This window comes from Palaemon carinicauda, chromosome 24 (genome assembly GCF_036898095.1).
Source record: "Palaemon carinicauda isolate YSFRI2023 chromosome 24, ASM3689809v2, whole genome shotgun sequence".
Taxonomy (NCBI): Eukaryota; Metazoa; Arthropoda; class Malacostraca; order Decapoda; family Palaemonidae; genus Palaemon; species Palaemon carinicauda.
Window position 1 is genome coordinate 76,269,377 of NC_090748.1, and position 25,200 is coordinate 76,294,576.

General features: G+C 50.6%; 1 protein-coding gene across 2 annotated transcripts in view; it reads right to left on the reverse strand.

The window, feature by feature from the left end:
• Positions 1 to 24,867, reverse strand: part of Hrs (Hepatocyte growth factor regulated tyrosine kinase substrate) — a 246,485-nt gene extending 221,618 nt beyond the window's left edge. The window contains exon 1 of one of the 2 annotated variants that reach the window (XM_068348200.1): positions 24,620 to 24,867. In XM_068348200.1, the coding sequence (XP_068204301.1) occupies positions 24,620 to 24,647 (28 nt within the window). In that variant the 5' untranslated portion in view covers positions 24,648 to 24,867. The remainder of the gene's footprint in view (positions 1 to 24,619) is intronic. The other variant, XM_068348201.1, reaches the window with a different exon arrangement.
• Between the last annotated feature and the right edge of the window lie 333 nt (positions 24,868 to 25,200).

Sequence of the window (25,200 nt, forward strand, 5' to 3'; positions counted from 1 at the left end):
CCAATCTGGCCTTTTGGCTTAACCCGGGGCCTCCTTATCTGAGTGTATCAGCACTCAAGAAATAAGGGGTCCCTGCACCTCGCTAAAACCTTGTCCTGGTAAAGTTATTCCGAGTTCTTTAGATGGAAAAACTGTGCACCAGGACTTTCCGAATACCGCCTCGTCAGGGCATGGGGACGCAACAGTATTAATCTTAATACTAGGTACACAAGGGAGCATGGTTTACCTGCAGTGGTTTGAGGTCAGCTATGCAGAGAACCCAGGATGCTGCTTTCCCCAAGAGAGGGGAGAATGGAGAAAAGAATAAGGGCCAGTCAAACCTTTTCATTTATGCAGACTGAAACTGGGTAACAATGCCCTCAACCTTCTGCTACTTCTCCAATAAGGAGCTTGAGGTTTTAAACCAGCTGTTGTGCAGCCACCACAGGACCTATAGAAAACGTATCGAGTCTCCTGCGGGTCACGTCTTGCAGGTAGTGGGATGTGAACATGTTCTGACGCTTCCACACCCCAGCTTGAAGAACCTGCGTCACTGAGTAGTTTCTTTTGAAGGCCAGGGACGTAGCTATGCTCCTGACATCATGAGCTCTGGGGTGACATGACGGAGGAGGGTCTGGATTCAGTGCATGGTCAATGACCCTGCGAATCCACGCTGAGATGGTGTTCTTGGTGACCCTCCGCTTGGTCCTTCCTGTGATGACGAATAGTGGAAGCACACGAGGACGGGCTGCGGCTGTTCTCTTAAGGTACAGCCTTAAACTCATTACTGGCCATAGTAAGAGATAGTCTGGGTCACCTGTTACAGTACGGGGACTAGAAATCCGGAAGGAGTCGAATCGAGGATCCGCTACTCCCGGGTTCTGAGTCTTAGCAATAAACTCAGGGACGAAGCTGAACGTTACCTCTCCCCATCCCTTTGAATGGGCGATGTTGTAGGGGAGACCATGAAGTTCACCGACTCGCTTGGCCGAGGCCAAAGCTAGCAGGAACACCGTCTTCCAAGTCAGGTGGCAATCTGTTGCCTGGCATAATGGTTCATAGGGAGGTCTCTTAAAAGACCTGAGAACTCAAACCACGTTCTATGGGGGAGGTCTTACTTCTGACTGGGGGCAGGTAAGTTCATAACTCCGTATGAGTAGGGAAAGTTCTGGCGATGAAGAAATGTCCATTCCTTTCCTTAAGGCTGAGCGATAGCCTTTCGCTGCCGAGACTGATAGGCGCATTTCTTCATGCAAATACAAGAGGAACTCCGCTATTGCTGGAATACTGTAGTGGCATTGAGTGGAGAGATACCACCCCTTCCACAACATCAACCACAGAAGACTTTCCACTTTGCCTGGTAGACTGCTGCTGCTGATTTTCGCAGGTATCCAGACAGCCTGATCGCAACTTGTTGTGAAAATCCTCTCTCAGAGACATGCGGTATAGTCTCCAGGCGTGAAGTCGTAGCGAAGCTATGGCTTTGTGGAAGATGTTGGCATGTGCTTGTTTGAGTAGATTGTGTTGTGGAGGGAGTTCTCTTGGAGGCTCCGTTAGGAGTTGCTGAAGATCCGGAAACCATTCTGTGTGATGCCATAGCGGAGCTATGAGGGTCATTGAAAGATTGACCGATGTTCTGGTCTTGTTGAGTACCCTCCTCATCAGACAGAATGGGGGAAAGGCGTAAACGTCGATGCTGTCGCAACGTTGTTGGAAAGCATCTTGCCAGAGAGCCTTGGGGTCTGGGACTGGGGAACAGTACAGCGGGAGCCTGAAGTTCAGGGCTGTTGCGAAGAGGTCCACAGTCGGAGAACCCCACAAAGTCAGGACTTTGGCTACTAGATGATCCAAAGACCACTCGGTACTCACTATATGAGATGCTCTGCTCAGGTTGTTGGCGAGCACATTCCTTTTGCCGGGAATGAAGCGTGCCGATAGTGGTATCGAGTGGATTTCGGCCCATCTCAGTGTCTCTCCAGCTAGATGGGATGGTTGCTGCGAAAAAGTACCTCCTTGCTTGTTGATGTAGGCCACTACTGTGGTGTTGTTGCTTATCACCACCACTGAGTGGCTTGCCAGGAACTGTTGAAGTGCCAGAAAGATGGCCTTTATCTCTAGGAGATTTATGTAGAGGTACTTTTCTGACTCTAACCAGAGGCCTGAGGTTGAGTGGTGCAGCAAGTGGGGACCCCCCCAATTTTTTGAAGCGTCTGAGAACAGCATCAAATCCGGGGGGAGGATGAGAAGGTCCACTCCCTTTCATAGATTCTCGTCTGTCACCCACCACTGAAGGTCCGTCAGTTCCGCAGGTCCCATGGGGATCTGGATGTCCGGGAGTCGTAACTTTGCTTCCACCGGGACTTGAGTCGCCACTAGAGGGATCTCAACCTGAGTTGACCTTTGGGAACTAGACGGGCCAGCGATGAAAGGTGACCGAGAAGACGTACCCACGATTGGGCTGGAAGCTCTTCTCGTCTGAGAAAAGGTCTTGCGACCTTTCTCAGCCTTGTTATCCTGTCATCTGATGGGAAGGCTATGTGGAGATTGGTGTCTATGATCATGCCTAAGTATACCAGTCTCTGAGTAGGAAGCAGAGAGGACTTCTCAAGATTTACCATCATCCCCAGATCCTGGCAAAGTCTCAGAAGTTTGTCTCGGTGTTGAAGAAGGGTTGACACCGAGTCTGCTAGGATTAGCCAGTCCTCCAGATAACAGAAGAGACGGATGCCAATCCTGTGTGCCCAAGATGACACTAGGGGAAACACTCTGGCAAAGACTTGTGCTGCTCTGGAAAGACCGAAGCACAGCACCTTGAACTGGTACATTCTGTTGTCTAGGCTGAATCTTAAGTACTTCCTTGAAGACAGATGGACTGGGATCTGGAAGTACGAGTCCTTTAGGTCCAGTATGCACATGAAGTCTTGCGGTCTTACTGCTAGTCTCTGCCGTCTCCATGCTGAACGGAGTTTGTTAGACAAACTTGTTCAGGGCTGAGAGGTCAATGACTGGTCTCCAGCCTCCAAACGCCTTCTTTACAAGAAAGAGTCGACTGAAGAAGCCTGGAGATCCGTCGAGGACCTCTTGGAGAGCGCCCTTCTTCAACAGGGTCTCGACTTCTGCCCGATGGGCTTGCCCCCTTGTCGATCCCATGGCAAGGGAGTTCAATGACACTGGATTCCTGGTCAGGGGAGGTAGAGATGTTATGAACAGGACGCGATATCCTAGACTGATCACGGAGATTGTCCAGGAATTGGCCCCGAGTTGCTTCCACCTGTCTGCGCAACTTTGTAGGCATCCCCCCCACTAGTGGAAATGCAGGGGGACTGCCTTATCCTAGCATTTGCCGCCTCGGCTGCTCCCTCTAGGATTTTTCCCTCCCCTGGAGGACTTTTTGCCTTAAGTATCTTTGACAAGAAAGGGCTTAGACACCATTGTCTTCGCTGCTGTTTTTATCGTCATCGTGGTCTTGGTTGGACTGCTGTGGTGCTGGAGGTTTATAGGGCTTAGATGTTAAAGCCCTATGGAGGAGGGAGTCTTGATGAGACTTCCTCCACCTCACAGCAGCAAGTTCCACATCCTTAGGCTCAAAGAGATGGGACCCCTCTATAGAGGAATGTCTGAACCTCTTTATCTCGACGCTAGGGACCTTCTGTTGGAACCTCTCAAGACACTGCATCTCGACGTTTCAAGATGGTGTTTGCCCACAAGTTCGAGACTTGGTGGGCAAGAAACTTGATCGTGCGAGTACCTGAGAGTAGGAAGGTTTCCATAGATTTCCTGGTACGTTCCTTGGAAAAATCCTCGGATCGTATCAGGATACCTAAGGTCCCTAACCAGATATCCAGCCACGAAGTAGCTTCCATAGCATACTTCGTGACCTTCTCGGATGCCGGTTGGAGAGTCTCTCAAGAGGGATTCCCATGGTTCGCTCTTCCAGAGAGTGGTGAAGAGAAAGAGCTGAACTGGGTTCTTCCAGGATCTCAAAGTACCTCCTCTGCTGTACGCGAGGAGGTGGGAGGAGCTTGTTTGTGGTACCGGCATGGTTGGAGGAGGCAAACTCAGAGAGCTGTTGGGAGATCTTGTCCCTGGTACTCTTCACCCATTGAGACCAGGGCAGGGCTGCGCTGGTCTTTGAGGGTTTCTTTGTACCAAAGACGCGGTCTAGGACCGTGTCTTTGCCATCTTGAGGGAGTATCTCTGGGTTGGAAAACCCATTGAGAACCCTCATTAGAGTCAGAACCTGCCAGAATGCATGCTCCGACTCTTGCTGGTCTCCTTCTGCTGTAGGACTTGCAGCGAAGTCTCCTAACCCCAAAGGCTCTTCTTCTTAGGGTGAGACGCGGACATTCCCTGAGTGGCTGGCTGTCTCCATTCTAGCCTTAGTGGAGGACTTCGGCAGAGTTTTGGAGTCTTTGGATTCCTTCCAGGGAAGGAAGTAAGACTCCAACATCGATGACCTGTGTGGCATGTCCCTTCTGATCTTAGATAGCGGGGAACTCTCGGCGTGAAGAGAGATTTCATCCATTGGTGCGATGGGGTTGTCTCTCTCTTCACGTGGTTCCTTAGGTGACGGGAGATCTTCGTCCGACAGGGATGGAGAGTCTCTCCGAGAAACAGGAGGAACTATGTTCTGCATGGAGTCAGCTTCGCCCTCGGGGAAGTGACCGCGTCAGCAACTCCTCTTTTCCTCTTCAAAGGGGTAGAGGAAACCATGGTTCCGTGCCTTAGGTCTAGAGCTATAGATCGCTCTGATGAGCTATCAGACAGGAGAGGCTTGAAAGCCTGTGTTACGGCTCTGACCAAGGCACTGAACCAGGGCTGATGGCTGACAGACGCACTGTCAGACAGATCCCCTGAAGGGAAAGGGACCGAAGGTTCCCTACGAGGAGTTACTGTGATAGGTGGGTCTGCCTTAGAAGGCAGTTTAGGGATCCTGAAACCCTCTGCATGAAAGAGAACGTATCGAGTCTCCTGTGGGTCACGTCTTGCAGGTGGTGGGCTGTGAAGGTCGTCTGACGCTTCCACACCCCTGCTTGTAGAACCTGCGTCACTGAGAAGTTCTTTTTGAAGGCCAGGGACGTAGCTACGCCCCTGACATCATGTGCTCTAGGGCGACGTGACGGAGGAGGGTCAGGATTCAGGGATAGATGTATTACCTTCTGTATCCATGCCGAGATGGTATTCTTGGTAACCCTCATCTTCATCTTCCCAATGCTCACAAACAATGCCTGCACTTGGGGACGAAATGCTGCCGTTCTTTTAAGATACAGCCTCAGACTCCTTACTGGGCACAGTAGGAGATGGTCTGGGTCATCGTTACAGAACGAAGACTCGAAACCTGGAAAGAGTCAAACCGTGGGTCCGGCACTCCCGGATTCTGAGTCTTAGCAACAAACTCAGGGACGAATCTGAACGTTACTTCCCCCCATCCCTTTGAATGGGCGATGTCATACGAGAGACCATGAAGTTCACTGACTTGCTTGGCCGAGGCCAAAGCTATTAGGAACACCGTCTTCCAAGTCAGGTGGCGATCTGAAGCCTGGCGTAATGGTTCGTAGGGAGGTCTCTTAAGAGACCTGAGAACTCAAACCACGTTCCATGGAGGAGGTCTCACTTCCGACTGAGGGCAGGTAAGTTCATAACTTCGTATGAGTAGGGAAAGTTCCAGCGAAGAAGAAATGTCTACTCCTTTGAGCCTGAAGGCTGAGCGATAGCCTTTCACTGCCGAGACTGAAAGGCGCATTTCTTCTCGCAAATACACGAAGAACTCCGCTATTGCTGGAATAGTGGCATCGAGTGGAGAGATACCCCTTCCACGACACCAACCACAGAAAACTCTCCACTTTGCCTGGTAGACCCTTGCGGATGACCTTCGCAGGTGTCCAGATATCCTGTTCGCAACTTGCGAAAAACCTCTCTCTGCGAGGGGATGCTGGATAGTCTCCAGGCATGAAGTCGAAGCAAAGCTATGGCTTTGTGAAAGATGTTGGCGTGTGGTTGTTTGAGTAGCTCGTGTCGTGGAGGGAGTTCTCTCAGAAGTTCCATTAGGAGCTGCAGAAGGTCCGGGAACCATTCCGCATGATGCCATAGCGGAGTTATTAAGGTCATCGAGAGATTGACCGATATTCTGGTCTTGTTGAGTACCCTTCTCATCAGATAGAACGGGGGAAAGGCGTAAACGTCGATGTTGTCCCACCGATGTTGAAAAGCATCTTGCCAGTGCCTTGGGATCCGGGACTGGGGAGCAGTACAGCGGAAGCTTGAAGTTCAACGCTGTCGTGAACAGATCCACAGTAGGGGAACCCCACAAAGTCAGGACTTTGTTGGCTACTAGATAATCCAAAGACCACTCGGTACTCACTATCTGAGACGCTCTGCTCAGACTGTCGGCGAGCACATTCCTCTTGCCTGGAATGAAGCAAGCCGTTAGTGGGATCGAGTGGACTTCGGTCCATTTCAGTATCTCTACTGCGAGATGGGATAGCTGCTCTGAAAAGGTACCTCCCTGCTTGTTGATGTAAGCCACCACTATGGTGTTGTCGCTCATCACCACCACAGTGACCCGCCAGGTATTGTTGGAACTGTTGAAGAGCCAGGAATACGGCCTTCATTTCTAGCAGACTTATATGGAGGCACTTTTCTGATTCTGACCATAGGCCTGAGGTCCTGTGGTGCAGAACGTGCCCCCCCCCCCCCCCTTTCTTTGAAGCATCCAGAAACAGCATCAAATCCGGGGGGAGGACGAGAAGATCCACTCCCTTTCGAAGGTTCTCGTCTGTCACCCACCACTGGTGGTCCGTCCGTTCTGCAGGACCCATCGGGATCATGATGTCCGGGAATCGTGTCCTTGATTCCACCGAGACTTGAGTCGCCATTGAAGAGATCTCATTCTGAGGCGACCGTTGGGAACTAAACGGGCCAGGGATGAGAGGTGACCGAGGAGACGTAACCACGATTGGGCTGGGAGTTCCTCTCGTCTGAGGAAAGGCCTCGCGACCCTCCTCAGCGTTGCCATCCTGTCGTCTGATGGGAAGGCTTTGTGGAGATTGGTGTCTATTATAATGCCTAGATATACCAGTCTTTGAGTAGGTAGCAGGGAAGCCTTCTCGAGATTTACTAGGATCCCCAGATCCTGGCAAAGTCTCAGAAGTTTGTCTCGGTGTCGAAGAAGGGTTGACTCCGAGTCTGCTAGGATCAGCCAGTCGTCCAGATAACGGAGTAGACGGATGCCAATCCTGTGTGCCCACGATGATATCAGGGTGAACACTCAGGTGAAAACCTGAGGTGCGGTGGAGAGACCGAAGCACAGCACCTTGAACTGGTAGATCTTGTTGTCTAGGCAGAATCTTAAGTACTTCCTTGAAGACGGATGGACTGGGATCTGGAAGTACACCTACGTGTCCTTCAGGTCCAGTGTACACATGAAGTCTTGAGGTCTCACTGCAAGTCTGACCGTGTCTGCCATCTCCATGCTGAACGGGGTCTGCTTGACAAACCTGTTCAGAGCTGAGAGGTCGATGACTGGTCTCCAGCCTCCAGACGCCTTCTTTACAAGAAAGAGTCGACTGAAGAAGCCTGGGGCCCCGTCGACGACCTCTTGGAGAGCGCCCTTCTTCAGCATGGTATCGACTTCTGCCCGAAGTGCCTGCCCCCTTGCCGATTCCATAGCAAGAGAGCTCAACGACACTGGATCCGCTGTCAGGGGAGGTAGAGATGTTATGAACGGGACGCGATATCCTTGACTGATTACGGAAATCGTCCAGGAATCGGCCCCGAGTTGCTGCCACCTGGTTGCGCAACTTTGCAGGCATCCCCCTACTGGTGGACATGCAGGGGGACTGCCAATCCTAGCGTTTGCGGCCTCGGCCACTCCCTCTAGGATTTTCCCACCCCCCTGGAGGACTTTTTGCCTTTCTTGTCTTTGACATGAAAGGGCTTCGACACCGTTGTCTTTGCTGCTGTTACCGGTTTCGTCGTCTTGGTAGGACGTGGTTGCTGGGTTGCTGGAGGCTTATAGGGCTTAGATGTTAAAGCCCTCTGCAGGAGGGAGTCCTGGTTGGACTTCCTCCACCTCTCAGCTGCCTGCTCCACGTCCTTAGGCTCAAACAGGGTTCTCCCTAAGATGGAAGAATGTCTGAGCCTGCTTATCTCGATGTTGGGGACTTTCTGCTGAAACCTGTCAGACACCGCATCTCAACGCTTCAAGATGGTGTTAGCCCACAAGTTCGAGACTTGGTGGGCTAGAAACTCGATGGTTCGAGTGTCCGAGAGTAGAAATGTCTCCATGGCCTTCCTGATACTTTCCTTGGATAGATCCTCGGATCGTAGCAGGATGCCTAGAGACCCTAGCCAGATGTCCAGCCACGAAGTTGCCTGCATGGCACACTTCGCTACTTTCTCCTGGCTGAGGATCTCCGTAGCCGAGAAAGCCACCTGCTGGGTGGAGAGTCTCTCGAGAGGGACTCCCTTGGTAAGCTCTTCCAAAGAATGGTGCAAAGGAAGAGCTAGACAAATCTCCTCCATGATCTCGAAGTACCTCCTCTGATGGACACGAGGAGGCGGGAGGAGTTTGTTCCCGGCGCTGGACCGGCTGGAGGAGGCAACCTCGGAGAGCTGGCCCTCGACCTTATCTCTGCCACTCTTAACCCCTTGGGACCAAGGCAGAGCCGCACTGGCCTTAGCGGGTTTCTGAGTGCCAAAGACTTGGTCCAGGACCGTGTCCTTGCCCTCACGAGGAGGAATCTCTGGATCCGAGAACCAGTTGAGATTCCTCATAAGGGTCAGAACTTGCCAGAAAGCGTGTTCTGACTCCTGAAGCTCCCCTCCTGAAGGGCTGGCAGCAAAGTCTCCTGTCCCCGAGGGCTCTTCTCGGGGGGACTCGTGGACGTTATCCGAGGGCTTGGTTGGCTCTGGTCTAATCCTCGAGGACGACTTCGGAATTGTCTTGGAGTCTTTCGACTCCCTCCTGGGAGGGATACAGGACTCCAGAAGTGATGGTGGGAGGCTCTTCTCCACCCCTACCCAAGAGGACTTCTCTGCGCGAGGTGGGGTTTCCCTCATTGGTGCGAAGGGGGAACGTCTCACCTCACGGGACTCCCCCCAAGGACGGGAAATCCTCGTCCAAAGGGGAGGGAGAGAAAGTCTGGGGGGGGAGGGAGCCTTCCTCAAAGACTTTCGAGGAGTCAACTTCGCCCTTGGAGAAGATACCACGTCCACTCCTCCTCTCTTCCTCTTCAGGGGAGTCGAGACAGCCACTGCTTTGTGTCCCAGTTCAGAGAGAACAGCCTTGAAAGCCTGTACGACCGCTCTGACAAGGGACCCAAACCAGGGCTGTTGACTGACAGTCGCGCTGTCAGAAACTCCCTCTGGAGGGAAGGGGATTGATCGATCCCTAGGAGGAGTTACCAAAGCAGGGTCGGCCTGAAAAGAAGGAGGAGGCAAGTTCCTGGACCTATCTGGAGAAATCCCTCCCTCCGGCGAGCGCGCTGTTCTGCGCCTGCCGGGGGGTGGGGGGGGGAAGCGATGACGGTGACCTAGCCGTTCGTCGTCTTACAGCCTCGCGCGTGGGATCGTGTTGACGATCATGCTGGTGGTCGAGTTGGCGCTCGCGCGATGGAAATCCGCCTAAATCGCGCTCGGGCAATTGCTCGCGCGGTAGGCGATGGCAAGGGCACGCGGGCGAGGGTGCGCGTTGGCGCGTGGGCGAGCGATGGCGCGCGTAGGCGATCGATGGCACGCAGGTGAGGGCGCGCGTGGGCGAACGATGGCACGCAGGTGAGGGCACGCGTGGGCGCATCGGCGAACGATGGCGCGGAGGGGCGCATTCTGAAGATCGCACAGGACCATGATGAGCTCGTAAGGGCGAACAAGTAGGGCGCGCGCAGGGGAATATTACCCTGCGCGCGCGCCCTACTTGTTCGCCCTTGCGGGCTCATCATGGTCCTGTGCGATCTTCAGAATGCGCCCCTCCGCGCCATCGTTCGCCGACGCGCCGTCGCTCGCCGACACGCACCCTCACCTGCGCGCCAACGCTCGCCCGCGCGCGAGCAATCGCCCAAGTGCAATTTAGGCGGATTTCCATCGCGCGAGCGCCAACGCGACCACCAGCGCGATCGCCAACGCGATCCCACGCGCGAGGCTGTAGGATGACGAACGGCTAGGTCACCGTCATCACTTTGCCCCACCCAGCAAGCGCAGAACAGCGCGCTCGCCGGAGGCAGGGATTTCTTCAGATAGGTCCAGGAACTTGCCTTCTTCTTCTTTTCAGGCCGACCCTGATTTGGTAACTCCTCCTAGGGATCGAGGCCGCACATCTTGGACTGCAATCGGTGGGCATGCTGGGCGCGCGATGGCGCCTAGGTGTCAATGCTGGCGAGCGCCGACGAGCAAGGGAAGAGATTATCTTCCCCTTTGCGCCCAGATCTGAAGATCGTGGGCGCGCAGGAAAACGTGGGCGCACAGGCGAGAGCTAGCGCGTTGGAGAATGCTGGCGCGTAGGTGAGCGCTAGGGCGCAGGCGATTGTGGGCACGCATGGTGCGCATCAGGAGGAGGGCGCGCAGTGGCGCGCTGGCGGGCAGGAGAGCGTTGACGCACAGGTGAGCGCTGACGCGCAGGTGAGCGCTGCCGCGCAGGTGAGCGCTGCCGCGCAGGTGAGCACTGACGCCCAGGAGAGCGCTAGCGCACTCTAACAGGAACTGGAGCACGCTTGCGCGTAGGAGATCGATGGCGTGCAGGGGATACCTGACGCGTATGGGACTTATTCTCTAGGAGAGAAAGTCCCTTGTGCCCCGAAGGGACCGATGCCCGCCTGAAAACGGGATGCGTGGGCGCCCACAGCGCATCAGCAGCCTGGAATGGCGAAGGCAGGTCAGCAGGACTAGCGGGAGGAAGGTCGGTGCGTCCTTTGCAAGGACGACCTTCCACCGAAGGAGATCGCGAACGATCTGCAGAGAGGTCCAGGGATGTAGCTGGCAGGGTCGGTGATAGACGACGAGGTTCCTCTGCGGTGGAATGCGGGGATGACGAGCCGAAGAGGAGCCTCCTTACACCCTTGTGGGGCGAAGGAAGGCCTCTACGGCGAAGAGGAAGGCGGGCTTTGCACCTTATACGCCCTCTGGGGGCCGTAGGATCAGGAAGCTGACCAGCAGTCCTCCAAAGAGGAGTCTCTGTCAGTGAACTCCCCCGAGGGGTAGAATCACCTGCAGGAGAGACCGTTGGACTTAGCTCCTCCCTCGAAGGATGTTCGGAGGGGGGAGATAAGCCTTCAACTACATCAGGAGCAGAGGTTTGACCTAACTCGTCAGAAGCCTCTGCCACAACAACGTCGACACTAGACAGAGGATCGACCTCTGCTAAAGTCGGCGACTGTTTGACAGCTGCTCCCAACTTGATCATGTCAAACAGGGCTTCCTTGGAGAGCAAACCCTGAAGCCCCAAGGAAGCCCAAAGCTGCAACAAATCATGGTTAGACACATTAACTTTTACATCAGAATTAATATCCTCCCCCGGGGGAGGAGGAGGAGCGGCCTCGCTATGGGAGGCAACTCCCTCTCCCAAACCCCGAGATCGGTCAACAGAACTGCGGCCTACGCTACCACTCGACAGTTTCTCGGAAGAAACCGATCGAGTGGGAGCTTCGGAGGAGGTTTGGGGCACGGAAGAAGAAGCCTAGGGTTTTTCCCCCTTCAAAGAACTCTTCAAAGGAGAAATATCCCTTTTGGACTTCTTCTTCCGGCGCCGGGAAAACCTCTCCCACTGGGAGGTAGACCACTCCCCACACTCACCACATACATTATTTCTATCACACCATTGGCCCCTACAAAAAGGACATAAGGTGTGAGGGTCCGTCTCGACCGCCGACATATGTCCCACAAGGGCGGTCAGGTAAACCGGGACACTTCCGCACCACAGAGACCAACTTCACAAACACTCTGTAGGAAAGAAAAGCAAACAAAAGATCAGTGAAAATGGCTGTCAGTAAGGCGAGGGTGACAGCGGACACGTCCATCTAGCACCAGAGCTGATAGCAAAGTGAGCTCAGCACAGGTGTGTGTGAGGGGGGGTAGCAAGCTACCCTCCCTACCCTCCGCTAACTAGCGGTGGGGTAGTAAACCCTCGTTAAAATTCTAATGGTTCGTCATTTCAGCTACGCCGAAAGTAATTACCCATATTAAATAGCGTGGTTCGTATTTCAGTTACGGAACAAATTAACAATAACAATAATAATAATAATAATAATATTTTGATTCTTCCCTGGTGGAATGTGGTTCTTCATGCATAGCTTCCTGCATTTCAGATGGGTTTTGATATCTTTTATTGGAATTTATTAGAGTTTGGACTTATTGGGTATAATATCTTTAACTTTACTTTGTGTTAATATAACTCTCTAGGTACAGTACAGTGATACCTCGGTAGTCGAACGACTCTATACTCGAACAATTCGGAGTTCGACCAAAATTTTCGAGAAATTTTTGCTGCGGTGCTCGACCAAAAATTCGGTACTCGACCAGCCGAACACGTGACGACCGCATGGGCTTTGTGATGATCGCGCCATCTCGGCCACTCTCGCTTGTTCGGGAAGCATCAGTTCTCTCGAGAGCGTCACTCAGACAACGCGCGATCAGCATTCGTTGTGATTTAGTGATTTTCAGTGCTTTTAATTGCTTTTTTAGCTTTCATAATGAGTCCCAAGAAAGTAATGAGTGTTAAGGGGAAGGAGAAGAGGAAAACAGTGCGAACAACGATCGAGTTGAAGAAGGAAATTATAGCGAAATATGAGAATGGTGTACGAGTGTCCGATTTAGCGGTAGAATACGGAATGGCGAAGTCGACCATTTCTACGTTTTTAAAGCATAAAGAAATGATTAAGAAGGCGAATGTTGCAACGGGAGTTACGGCGGTAACTAAGCAAAGGCCACAAGTGATTGAGGAGATGGAAAAGTTGCTTTTAATATTTATTAAAGAAAAACAGTTGGCCGGGGAAAGTGTTAGTGAAGCGTTCATTTGTGAAAAAGCGTTGCATATCTATGAAGAATTAGTGAAGAAAAGTCCGAGTACCAGTGAAAGTGATTCATTTACATTTAAAGCGAGCAGGGGTTGGTTTGAAAAGTTTCGTAATAGAACAGGTATTCGTAATAGAACAGGTATTCATCATTTTCGAAGAATACTGCAGAGGAGGAAGAAACAATTAACAATAGACCAGTTTTTCACAAAAGAAAAGAAAGCTGCTACATCAAAGCCTGTTTCTCCTCCAAAGAAGAGACAAAGAAGAGAAGAAACCCCTGAAATAGATCTGCCCACCCTTTCATTGGAGAGAGAAACAACTCCTGAAGGAGAACTACCCCGCCACATCATGGAAGGGGACTCTCCTTCCAAGCAGTAACCTCCCCCTTCCATCCTCTCCACATCCATCCCTGTATGCCATCGAACCGCTGCTCAAAGGTATGTTCACTACAGTACAGAAAATGGTTTAAAATTGTTTTATTTTAGTACAGTAAATGGTTTAAAATTGTTTTATAGGATTTTCTGACCAATTTCATACACATTTAGATAATTATTGTTGTTTAGGTACACGTTTTATTAATATTTTGGGCCTGTTCGAGTGCTTGGGAACGGAATAGAATATATACCATTATTTCTTATGGGGAAAAAAAATTCGGTACTCGAACAAATCGGAGGTCGAACACGGATCTCGAACGGATTATGGTCGAGTACCGAGGTATCACTGTACTTCTACGTACACAATCTTGTTCTTTCCAATCAACTTCCTCCAGGTAACTTTTCCCGGAAACTTTCTCTTGCCACTTAATAAAATAATTGACTTCCTTAATCTTCCCTTAATAATGGAACCCACAACAGTGTGCATGGGTTGGGACTTGGGAGGGGTCCAACCCAAGAAGTTAGAGATTTAGGCCAGGTTAGGTGTGGTATCTAAAGTTTGCACAAATCCCATTAATTTCCTATAAAACTGGTTGCAGACACAGAAGAGAAGCTTGACCGACTAGTGACAGAATTTGGAAGGGTGTGTGAGAGAAGGAAGTTGAGAGTTAATGTGGGTAAGAGTAAGGTTATGAGATGTACGAGAAGGGAAGGTGGTGCAAGGTTGAATGTCATGTTGAATGGAGAGTTACTTGAGGAGGTGGATCAGTTTAAGTACTTGGGGTCTATTGTTGCAGCAAATGGTGGAGTGGAAGCAGATGTACGTCAGAGAGTGAATGAAGGTTGCAAAGTGTTGGGAGCAGTTAAGGGAGTAGTAAAAAATAGAGGGTTGGGCATGAATGTAAAGAGAGTTCTATATGAGAAAGTGATTGTACCAACTGTGATGTATGGATCGGAGTCGTGGGGAATGAAAGTGATGGAGAGACAGAAATTGAATGTGTTTGAGATGAAGTGTCTGAGGAGTATGGCTGGTGTATCTCGAGTAGATAGGGTTAGGAACGAAGTGGTGAGAGTGAGAACGGGTCTAAGAAATGAGTTAGCCGCTAGAGTGGATATGAATGTGTTGAGGTGGTTTGGCCATGTTGAGAGAATGGAAAATGGCTTTCTGCTAAAGAAGGTGATGAATGCAAGAGTTGATGGGAGAAGTACAAGAGGAAGGCCAAGGTTTGGGTGGATGGATGGAGTGAAGAAAGCTCTGGGTGATAGGAGGATAGATGTGAGAGAGGCAAGAGAGCGTGCTAGAAATAGGAATGAATGGCGAGCGATTGTGACGCTGTTCCGGTAGGCCCTGCTGCTTCCTCCGGTGCCTTAGATGACCGCGGAGGTAGCAGCAGTAGGGGATTCAGCATTATGAAGCTTCATCTGTGGTGGATAACGGGGGAGGGTGGGCTGTGGCACCCTAGCAGCACCAGCTGAACTCGGTTGAGTCCCTTGTCAGGCTGGGAGGAACGTAGAGAGTAGAGGTCCCCTTTTTGTTTTTGTTTCATTTGTTGATGTCGGCTACCCCCCAAAATTGGGGGAAGTGCCTTGGTATATGTATGTGATGTAAAACTAATACTGTATATCATTGACATCAGTCTTCATAGAGAAAATGATTAATAATATCGGGCTCCATTACTATGTGAATATCAATTAGGCAAAAAAATAGAGCATTTCCCAGAAATGTTGCATGGAAGAAAGTCGACTAGAAAGAGCAAGGATATATAAATAAAAATACCTAAGGAGTTATATTAATGCATGGTCAAGTTGTAAATATTTGCCACTGAAATTGTTTGAAAAATGAAAATATATCTTAGGAAACCATGTCGCTACGATTACAAAGAAAATCACAGATTTTAAGTAATTTGTATTTTTCCTAACAGTACTTACCTCGAACTACTTTCTTAGGAGTATCTGGGATCTCCTCCCAACCGACCAGAATTTTGTGTAGTTTACCCTAATCCCATTTACTATGCGGGGTAACCTCTGCCGGAGTGATACGCGCCCAGAGACGACCCGGGGTCAGAGAGCATGCTTGCTCAGGTCTCGATCTCCAGTAAGTTTATGACAGATAGGTTTCTACTAAGTCCTGCAAGGCACTCGGGGTAGGATGGGCGGGCCATAACCCGAAAGTAGTTCTAGGTAAGTACTGTTAGGAAAAATACAAATTACTTAAAATTTGTGATTTGTTCCAACACGGAGTACTTACCTCGAACTACTTTCTTAGGAGACTTATACCTTAGGAGGTGGGATTGTCCCACCGTACCCAGAGACCGTGATGAGGAGAGAAAAAGGGAACCTAGATAGGAGGCTAGGTTCTGCTGACCCCCAAGGGAAAAAACGAGAAATAGGGAAAACTATCCAAAAAACTATCTTAGTGTCTAAGTAACTCACCTCTGTAAAAATCCTTGGAGACGTATTCATTCACTGACGGTGTATCCCATGGCAGTTAAAGGATTTTAGGGTCATTTCAGGGAAGGTAATAAGGGAAAAGAAAAGGGGGGTAAGGAAGGAACCTGTGTCTCTTGGACTTACTGCCCGTGGTTTTCCCTGGGGCTACACCTTTAAATCTTTTGAAGCGCGTAAATGACGGGACCGAGAGAGAATCCGTCTACGGATCTCCTCGAACACTCCTTCAAGTAATGAGCTGTGAAGGTTGACTGACTAGCCCACGTACCTGCCCTCAGGATTTGGCCGACTGCCATGTTCTTCTCAAAGGCCAACAAAGTACTAAGCCCTCTGATGTCGTGGGGTCTAGGCTTCCCCGGAAGAGGAACCTCTGCACTACTGTAGGCTCTCCTGATCACCTGCCGTAGCCAGAAGGAGATCGTATTCTTGGAGATTGGCTTCTTTACTAGTCCTGAGGAGACGAACAGACTCTTGATTTCGGGTCGAAGTCTGGCTGTCCTCTCTAAGTACTTCCGTACCGCTCTGACAGGGCACAGAAGCAAGTCCCTCAGGTTGTCCGAACGAGGGATTGCCGGCACTGAGAATCTTTCAAACCTGGGGTCCCAGACTGCTGGATTCTGGGTCTTGGCCACGAAGGATGGTACGAACCTGAAGGTAGCTTCAAGCCAGCCCTTCGAGTGTGACACCTCGTACGACAGTCCATGAATCTCCCCTACCCGTTTTGCTGATGCCAGCGTTAACAGAAAAGCTGTCTTGAGGGTGAGCTCTCTGTCCAAGATGTCCTTTAGGGGTTCGAAGGGAGGTTCTGACAGCATCTTCAGGACTCTAGCCACGTCCCACTAGGGCACCCTAACGGCATGAGGGGGGCACGATTGCTCGAAGCTCTTGATGAGCATCGAGATGTGTCTGGAGGTACCCACATCGATGCCCTTCAGGAGGAAGACTTGTCCCAGGGCAGCCCGGACTCTTTCAATGGCTGGGATGGACATGTTCACCTCGTCCCTGAGATAGACTAGGAAGTCCGCTATCTCCGGGATGGAGACCTGCAACGGCTTGATGTTCTTCGAGACGCACCACTTAGTGAAGGTAGCACATTTTGTCTGGTATACTGCAGCTGACGAACGTCTCAGGTACCCTGACATCCTTGTTGCCGTCTTCGCCGAATACCCTTCCTTCCTCAGGAGACGCTCGATAATCTCCACGCGTGAAGGCAGAGAGACCGAGGGTTTTCGTGGAACCTTTGAACCTTTGAGGAGGTCTCGTCTGTCCGAAAAAGGGCAAGGCGGAAGGCGCGCCAGTTCCTTTAGATCCGCGAACCACTCCCTCTCCAGCCACCAGGGCACTACCAAAGTCATCCACAGGTTGTCCGCTTGCCTCACCCAGTTGAGGACTTGCCTGAGCATCCCAAAGGGAGGGAAGGCGTAAACGTCGAGGTTGTCCCAAGGGTGTTGGAAGGCGTCCTCGAACGCCGCCCCAGGATCTGGCACAGGAGAACAAAACACGGGGAGCTGTGCATTCAATCTCGTGGCGAAGAGGTCTATCACTGGCAAGCCCCACTTCTGAATGAGAGTCTTGGCCACTTCCGGGTGCAAGGACCACTCGGACCCTACCACTTGACCCACTCTACTGAGGCCGTCGGCTAGGACGTTTCTCTTCCCTGGGATGAATCTGACCAAGATCTTGATCTGCTCTATTTCGGCCCATTCCAGAAACTCAAACGTGAGGTCGCACAGCTCCTTTGATTTCAGTCCTCCTTGCTTCTTTATGTAGGCCACCACCGTGGCGTTGTCGCACATCAGTGCCACGGTGTTTCCCCGGAGCCGATGGACAAACTCTAAGCACGCTCTTCGCACTGCCATCATTTCTAGCACGTTTATGTGCAGGTTCTTCTCTTCGGGTAACCATCTTCCTCTTACTGTGCTGTCGAGGAGATGAGCACCCAAACCCTTCTTGGATGCGTCCGTGAACAGGAGCATCTCCGGAGGGTCGGCTGCGAAGGGCATCCCCTTGAGGGCGTTCGATCTGTCGTGCCACCACTCTAGGACTTCCTTCGTCTCCGGGGTCATCGGGATCACCTTGTGCGGGGAGTCTCTCTGGTTCCAGGTCTCCTTCAGGTTCCATTGTACTCCCCTGAGTTTGAGTCTCCCCTGTGGGACTAGCTTCTCTAACGACACGAGGTGGCCTATCAGTCTCTGCCAGTCCTTGGCTCTCTTGGGCTGGTCCGACAGGAAGGGCCGGAGGATCTGGTCCAGTTTGTCCAGTCTCTCCGTGGAAGGGAAGGCTCTCGCCAACCGGGAGTCCAGGACCATCCCGAGGTAGTTCATCCTGGTGGAGGGTATCAGTTGGGACTTCTCCAGGTTGATGATGATACCCAGGACATTGCAGAACTACAGGAGCTTCGCGCCTTGCTCCCTCAGTACTTCCCCTGAGGCTGAAAGCAACAACCAGTCGTCCAGGTACCGAATCAAGCGGATACCCTGTTCGTGTGCCCAGGCTGAGACTGTTGCAAAGACCCTCGTGAAGACCTGAGGGGCTGTGGACAGACCGAAGCAGAGGGTCTTAAACTGCAATGTTTGGGTACCCCATTTTACCCTTAGGTACTTCCTGCTGGAGGGGTGAACAGGGATTTGGAAAGATGCGTCCTTGAGGTCTATGGACATCATGAAGTCTCCCTCCCTCAAGGCCGCTAGGGCCGACTTCGGAGTGTTCATCTTGAAGTCGGTCTTGCCCATGAACCTGTTGAGGGCTGAGAGGTCTATGACTGGTCTCCAGCCCTCTGTTGCTTTCTCCACCAGGAAGAGTCTTCTGTAGGACGCTGGACCCGGGTTCTTGGCTGGTTCTATTGCCCCTTTCGCCAGCATAGCGGAGACCTGTTCTTGTAAGGTCGTCCTTCTCAAGGGGTCTTTGGGAGCCAACCATTCCGCCTGCAGATCTGGTATCAGAGGTGGGGGGGTCCGCCAGGAAGGGCAACCTGTACCCTTCTTTCAGAACTGTTACGGTCCACGGATCTGCTCCATGGTCTCGCCATGCTTGCCAAGAACGTTTGAGGCATCCCCCCACCTGAGGCTTCGGCAGGAGTAGGGGGCCTCTCTCCCTATCTCCTTCGAGAAGCGCGGCCTGAACGACCTCTTCTGGCGGCCGAATACGAAGGCCTGAAGGCTGACTGCGCAGCAGGCGTTCCTCTACAGGGGGGCTGCGAAGGCTGATGCCAGGACGTAGTGGGGGCGTCTCTCCTGGGCTGGCTAGGTGAGGCGCGATGAGGGAGATAGACGTTGGAGGGTGTCCTTCTATGGGCAGGTCTCGCTCGAGGGGGTCTGGGTTCTCCCGCATCCTTTAGCTTCCTGACCCTCTATACCATCTCCTCCACCGCCTTCAGGGGGAACATTGAGTCGTCCCACAGGGGCAGGCTCCTCAGGGACCTCGCTTCTCTGTCCGGGAGCCTCCTTACGAGCTTGTTGAGCACAGTGTCCTTCTTCCGCAGTATCCAATTGGCAGCCTGCGCGATGGATTAGTAGGAGAGGAACTTTAGGGCTATACCTCCCGAGCTAATCAGCTCCTTCAGCAAGGCCTGGTTCTCCGGGACTACGAGGTCGTGCGAGGACTGGAACCCCACCAGCGCGGAGGCCCACCAATCCAGCCACGATAATACGTGCACCCGGTCCTTGGCCAGCTCCTCCATCATGGACATTTCCGAAGGGGAGAAACAAACCGGGGCAGTGGTAGCCCTCTCCTCTGCTGCTCCTTGTCCCAGGATGGCGACTGCTGGCTCCACCGTACAGGGACCCGCGCGGTGTCCTTCGGGAAGGTAGAATCGGCTCTTGGTCTTCAGGCCCTGGAAAAGTTTGGAGGCACTCTGGCTCTTGGGAGCTTCCGCGTGGATGGCCAGGATCCTATCTACATGCGCCATACCCAGCCTAACATCCCTAGCCAAAGGAAGGGCTAGCGAGGGCCTCTGTTGCACAGGTGCATCCACCAGCCTGCTGAGGCTCGAGAGCCAGACTTTGTCAGTGGAGGGCTCAGGTTCGTCCAGCCTGTGGTGACGCCTTATGAGGCCTATCGCCCTCCTGTAGGCCGAAACTTCCGTTGCCGAACCTTCTACACCGTCATCTACATTCTCCGTTGGACGCTCCGCTGCTCGTGACGGAGGACCTCCGACGGGGGGAGCCACACAGGGAGGAGGCATCTTCCTGGAGTGGTCCAGTCTCGGCGGTTCAGGGTGTAGGACGGGCATCGCTGCAGGGACGGAGGCCTCCGTCCTGGACTTCTCTCTTCTTCCGGAGGTCCAGGGGTCTGCGGGCTTGCCCGTAGAGGGAAGGAGTCTCTCTCGTTCCGGACGACTCGTCGTTGATTTTGAGGCCGGGACGCGGCTGCCAGACCGAAGGGGCGACTCTCTCCACTGGGCGGATGGAGTCGGAACCTTCGCGGACTTATGCCTGTCCCTTGGGGCCTGAAGAGACGACTCCCTCTGTCGATCATATCTGCTGCTGGTGACAAATCTTACTGGCGAGCGGGCCCTAGGGAGCCATCCCGAGGTGCTCGGGACTGCTGACGCCTCCAGGAGTTGGCTACATAGGATGACGACCCGCTCCCATTCTTCCTCCGGCGAGTCGCTTCTCCTATACTTCCTCCTGGGGGATCTAGAGCGCCTACCCACGTGGCGGGATCGGGAACAGGATCGTGAGCGAGACCGTCTCCTGCGGGACCTATCTCGCCGCCTCCTATGGTCCCTTGGGGCTCCGTCTTCCGAGGAGTAGGAGTAGGCCTCAACCAAGGAGCCCGAAGACCTGTAGGACCTCACTGAAGGGCCTGAGTCGCGCCACATTGCTGGTGGGTCCACACGGTGTTCGGTCGGCGACGAAGGCTCCAAGAAGACGGACGGGAACGTAGCTGAAGGGGAACGGGGGAGCTCCTTGCTGGGGAGCCAAGTCTCGAACTCCTCTTCCATCCTCAAGGATGATCTGAAGGGCGTCTTTGGAGGCGCCCACGCGAGGGGGTCTGACGGCGGCGAGTCTTCCTCCTCGGCGGCACCCTCGGCTGCTGACACACCTGAAATACATGCCCAAGAAGCGGGAGAAGAGGCTGCAGCAGTTTTACCCCACATAGGATCGTCCGACGAGACGGGCCCTGCTTGAACCAGGGCTCCGTCCCCCGAACACACTCCCGTCCCTCCCTCAGGCCCCCCACTTGCCTGGATCGAAGACACAATCTCACTGTCAGGTAAATCCACAAGCCTCTTCCCCGCAACAGACTTACCTCGTGACCTACACTGGGTAGGGGAAGGCGGCAGAGAGACTGTCCGAAGAAACGCCGGGCGAAGCGAGAGGCGAAGAGACACTCGGTTTCCTAGGCGAGTGCCTAGAGGACTTCTTCTTCTTGGTGCCGTAGCGCACCCACTGCACCTCGTTCCAGGACTCGCACTCCGGACACATGGCTGTAGGGGAACAGACACTGACCCTACACGAAGAACACAAGGAGTGCGGGTTAACTTCAGGCTTAGAGAGGAAGGCGTCACACGATTTACCGGCCATAGACCCAGGGCAATGACGGGGATGCTCCATAACGCACTAGTAAGGCACCACGAGACACAGGAACACAGAGGGAAAAGGATAAGGAAGAGCACAAAGGGACCACGTGGGAACCGCGCGAGACACAAAGGGGGTTGGGGACACAAAGGGTCGCACTGGGTAAGAGAGAGCGTCGGGATGTTATCCACGACGCGACGAGAAACTTACTGGAGATCGAGACCTGAGCAAGCATGCTCTCTGACCCCGGGTCGTCTGTGGGCGCGTATCACTCCGGCAGAGGTTACCCCACATAGAAAACGGGATTAGGGTAAACTACACAAAATCCTGGTCGGTTGGGAGGAAATCCCAGATACTCCTAAGAAAGTAGTTCGAGGTAAGTACTCCGTGTTAGAACAAAGTGCACATATGCTATACAGTATATATTTACCAGAAACTTTATCACTGCATTCAAGAACTTATTACAAGATTGATAAATTACCACCAGCACACATTTCACATAATATCAGAGCTTTAAAATCATTGACTGGATGACTCATGACTAAGATTCTGAGCAGAGTGGCCATCCATAAAACATATCACCAAATGACTATCAACAAGGATCTTGGGTAACATTGTGGAGATGTGAAGTTTCGATGTTTACTAGTAACGGTGCATAGGTAAAGATTTATAATTAGTCTGATCAATTCGATATATTAATCAACGTTAATTTTCATGGAATGTGGAATCATATTATGATGTCAAGTTATACTTAAATCATATGCCAATAATCTGTATTAAGCATGACTTCATAGTCCATAAGCACAATGACTATTTGATACGATGTTGAAAATACATTAACTTCACCGTAGTATTACCAGTACCGGGTATGTGTGAAGATTGTGGGGTCATCAGGCCAGCTGCTCACTTAGAGAAAATGAAAATCCTTCCTAACTCTATCCATCATCAACTACACTTAGTTAAGTGTATACATACATATGATGGTCTACCAAACTAACGATAGTAATTTAACTACTGGTCTTTACTTGGAAATACTGTAACTTGCTTTTCTCACAATTTAACATATTCTTGTTCCTCTGTTTACGCAAGTGATAAATGTTGCACTACATGCTACACGAGTTGGCCGTGTGGGTGAGTATTTTGGCAGACAAAAATTCAGTGACCGAACTACCCATACACTAATAAGTATCACTGAACTTTGTGCTTACAACCTATAACACCAAATAGATCAACAATGAAAAAGTTGAAAGTTACGACAACTAAAGATTAGGTAAAGGTATCTCGCTTCAGTTATGGTTTCATCAGAATAGATGCTCACCAAAACGTAAGACGAGCAAGCCCAACCCCAACTGTGGTGCACAACCACAGCAGTGGCCCAGTAAACAGCTTAAACTCACGATCCAGGGCTGGGATCAATCTGCTGCCATGCAAATGCTAGGCAAACATATTGCCACTGTACTAAGCAGGAGGCTACCCCTGAATAGGAAAGGGTACCCTTGCTAAACTAAAAACAAGTAGTAGGTTGGCCAGGGCACTAGCCCCCCCGTTAAGATATTACTGCTAGTGTTATTGGGTGCTTTGACTGGCAGGAGAGTACTACAATGGATTCTCTCTCTGGTTATGGCTCATTTTTCCTTTGCCTACACACACACACTGAACAGCCTGGCCTACTCTTTCCACATTATCCTCTGTCCTCATACACCTGACAACATTGACATTACCAAACAAGAGGTTAACTGCTGCACTGTAATTTTTCGGTGGCTCTTTTCATTTTGGTTAGGATAGAAAAAATTCTTCAGCTATGGTAAGCAGCTCTTCTAGGAGACTATTACAAAATAAAACCATTGTCCTCTAGTCTTGGGTAGTGCCATAGCCTCTGTACCATGGCCTTCTGCTGTCTTGCTTTTGAGTTCTCGCTGTTCTATCTTACTTCTCTTCCTCTTATTTTTCGATGTTTTTATAGTTTATATATGAAAGATCTAATTTAATATTGTTACTGTTCTTCAGATATTTGACTATACCTTCATGTTTCTAAATTCTTGTAGTTTATTTATTTCCTTGTTTCCATTCCTCACTGGGCTATTTTTCCAAATTGGAGCCCTTGAGCTTAAAGCATCTTGCTTTTCCAACTAAGGTTACAGCTTAGCCTGTAATAATAATCAGGCTACAGAAGGTCCTCCACTTACAAACAATTGGACATGAAAATACAAATCCAACTGAAATCATAAATCTGTTACTGTATCAAAAGTTCATAATAAAATACTGTAATAAAACAATACCTGCAAGAGCCTTTGTATATCAGCGGACAGTTGTTTACATAAGAACACCAACTAACCTAAACTTTCCCTCCTTACCTAACCTACAAGCCGTGTCCTTACCTATAAACATGACAGGACTAAACGCCCCGCTGCAACCGCCCTTATACTGCCGTATTCTTAGCCGGTGTGACGGACTGAACGATCCCCCGGTCTCATAATTCTCCTTGATAATCTGCGCATGCGTGAACATTACCGTTTGTCAGTGCATACAAGGTTCATATTTTATTTTCCTGTAATGTTAGCGTGCGCAGCTCAACATTACCGCTTGCCAGTACATACGAGCTTGATGTTTTATTTTCATGCGAGCGAAGCGAGCTAATGGCGGAAAAGAACCATTATACAATGTCAAGGAGAATTCTGAGACCGGGGGATCGTTCAGACCGTCACACCGGCCGTAACATACATAGCCTACAGGTGGCCGCTATCATAAATACACCCCAAAACAATATCATATAATTTAATGCAGTCACCAAGGTGATATTTGCAATATGAAACATGACTATTTGTTGACTTTGGCAGCTGAAAATCTAAGCATGCAAGTTAGGTGAAGCCTACCTTAGGGCAAAACGTAACAAAATTCGACTTACAAACAGCTCCTTGGAACCTGTTAAGTACGTAAGTTGAGGACTTTCTAATTTCTTTTTACAATGCGTAAGTTTAAGCTAATTAGCGTACAGACCCTGAGCTGCCTCCTTTCAATAGGCTATCTAGGGGCATTATATTCACATACCGCCAAGCTGGTCTACCCTAAATATAAATCAGCATATTTTAATGACCTAAATATGACATTGAGAATCATACAAAATATAACTTGCAATCCTAGGCTTTGCAACGTAAGTAGGTTATACCAACTAGACAACCTAGGGTCGCATATCTTTCCGCAATTGTCAAAACTGGTTTACTGTGACATTGGATGACATTTCACAACAAAGAATTGTTGCTCTAATATTTCATTCTTAATTCTATCAACTTACCAAGCAATAGGTTAATTTCCGATGACATAGTTCGAGGGATTTATACTGTTTAACTTCTTTTGCACAAACACAGATTAATGTTATTGCAGAGAACTCACTCACTCCCTATTGAGTCATAAGACTGCAAAAAAACCTATGTCAACAACACGATTTCCCTTCAATACTGCTTCTCATAACAAGGTCAACTTCTAGTTGAAAATTTAAAAGGAATATAATGAAAATTAAATGAGCCACCAATTTCTATCTGAAATATATCTTTCACTTGGTTTTAAATTTTATATTTTCCATGTCATTACGATCTCAAAATAACTCCGGCGTTCGAAACATTACCAAATGCATTTTCTGTTTTCTACTATACATTTTTAGGACTAACTAGTTTCAACTAGCACTATATCACACAAGATATAGTGCTATTTTAGACTATTAGAAATGGAGCTTGAAACTACATTATTGTTATGCTATGGACATTGGACAAACTACGTCATAAGAACAGACACATCTCTTATCTATTAGATATCACTGAACGGTTCTCAAGATTAAAACTGATTAAACATCAAAGTTGTACTTATGTAGTTTACTAC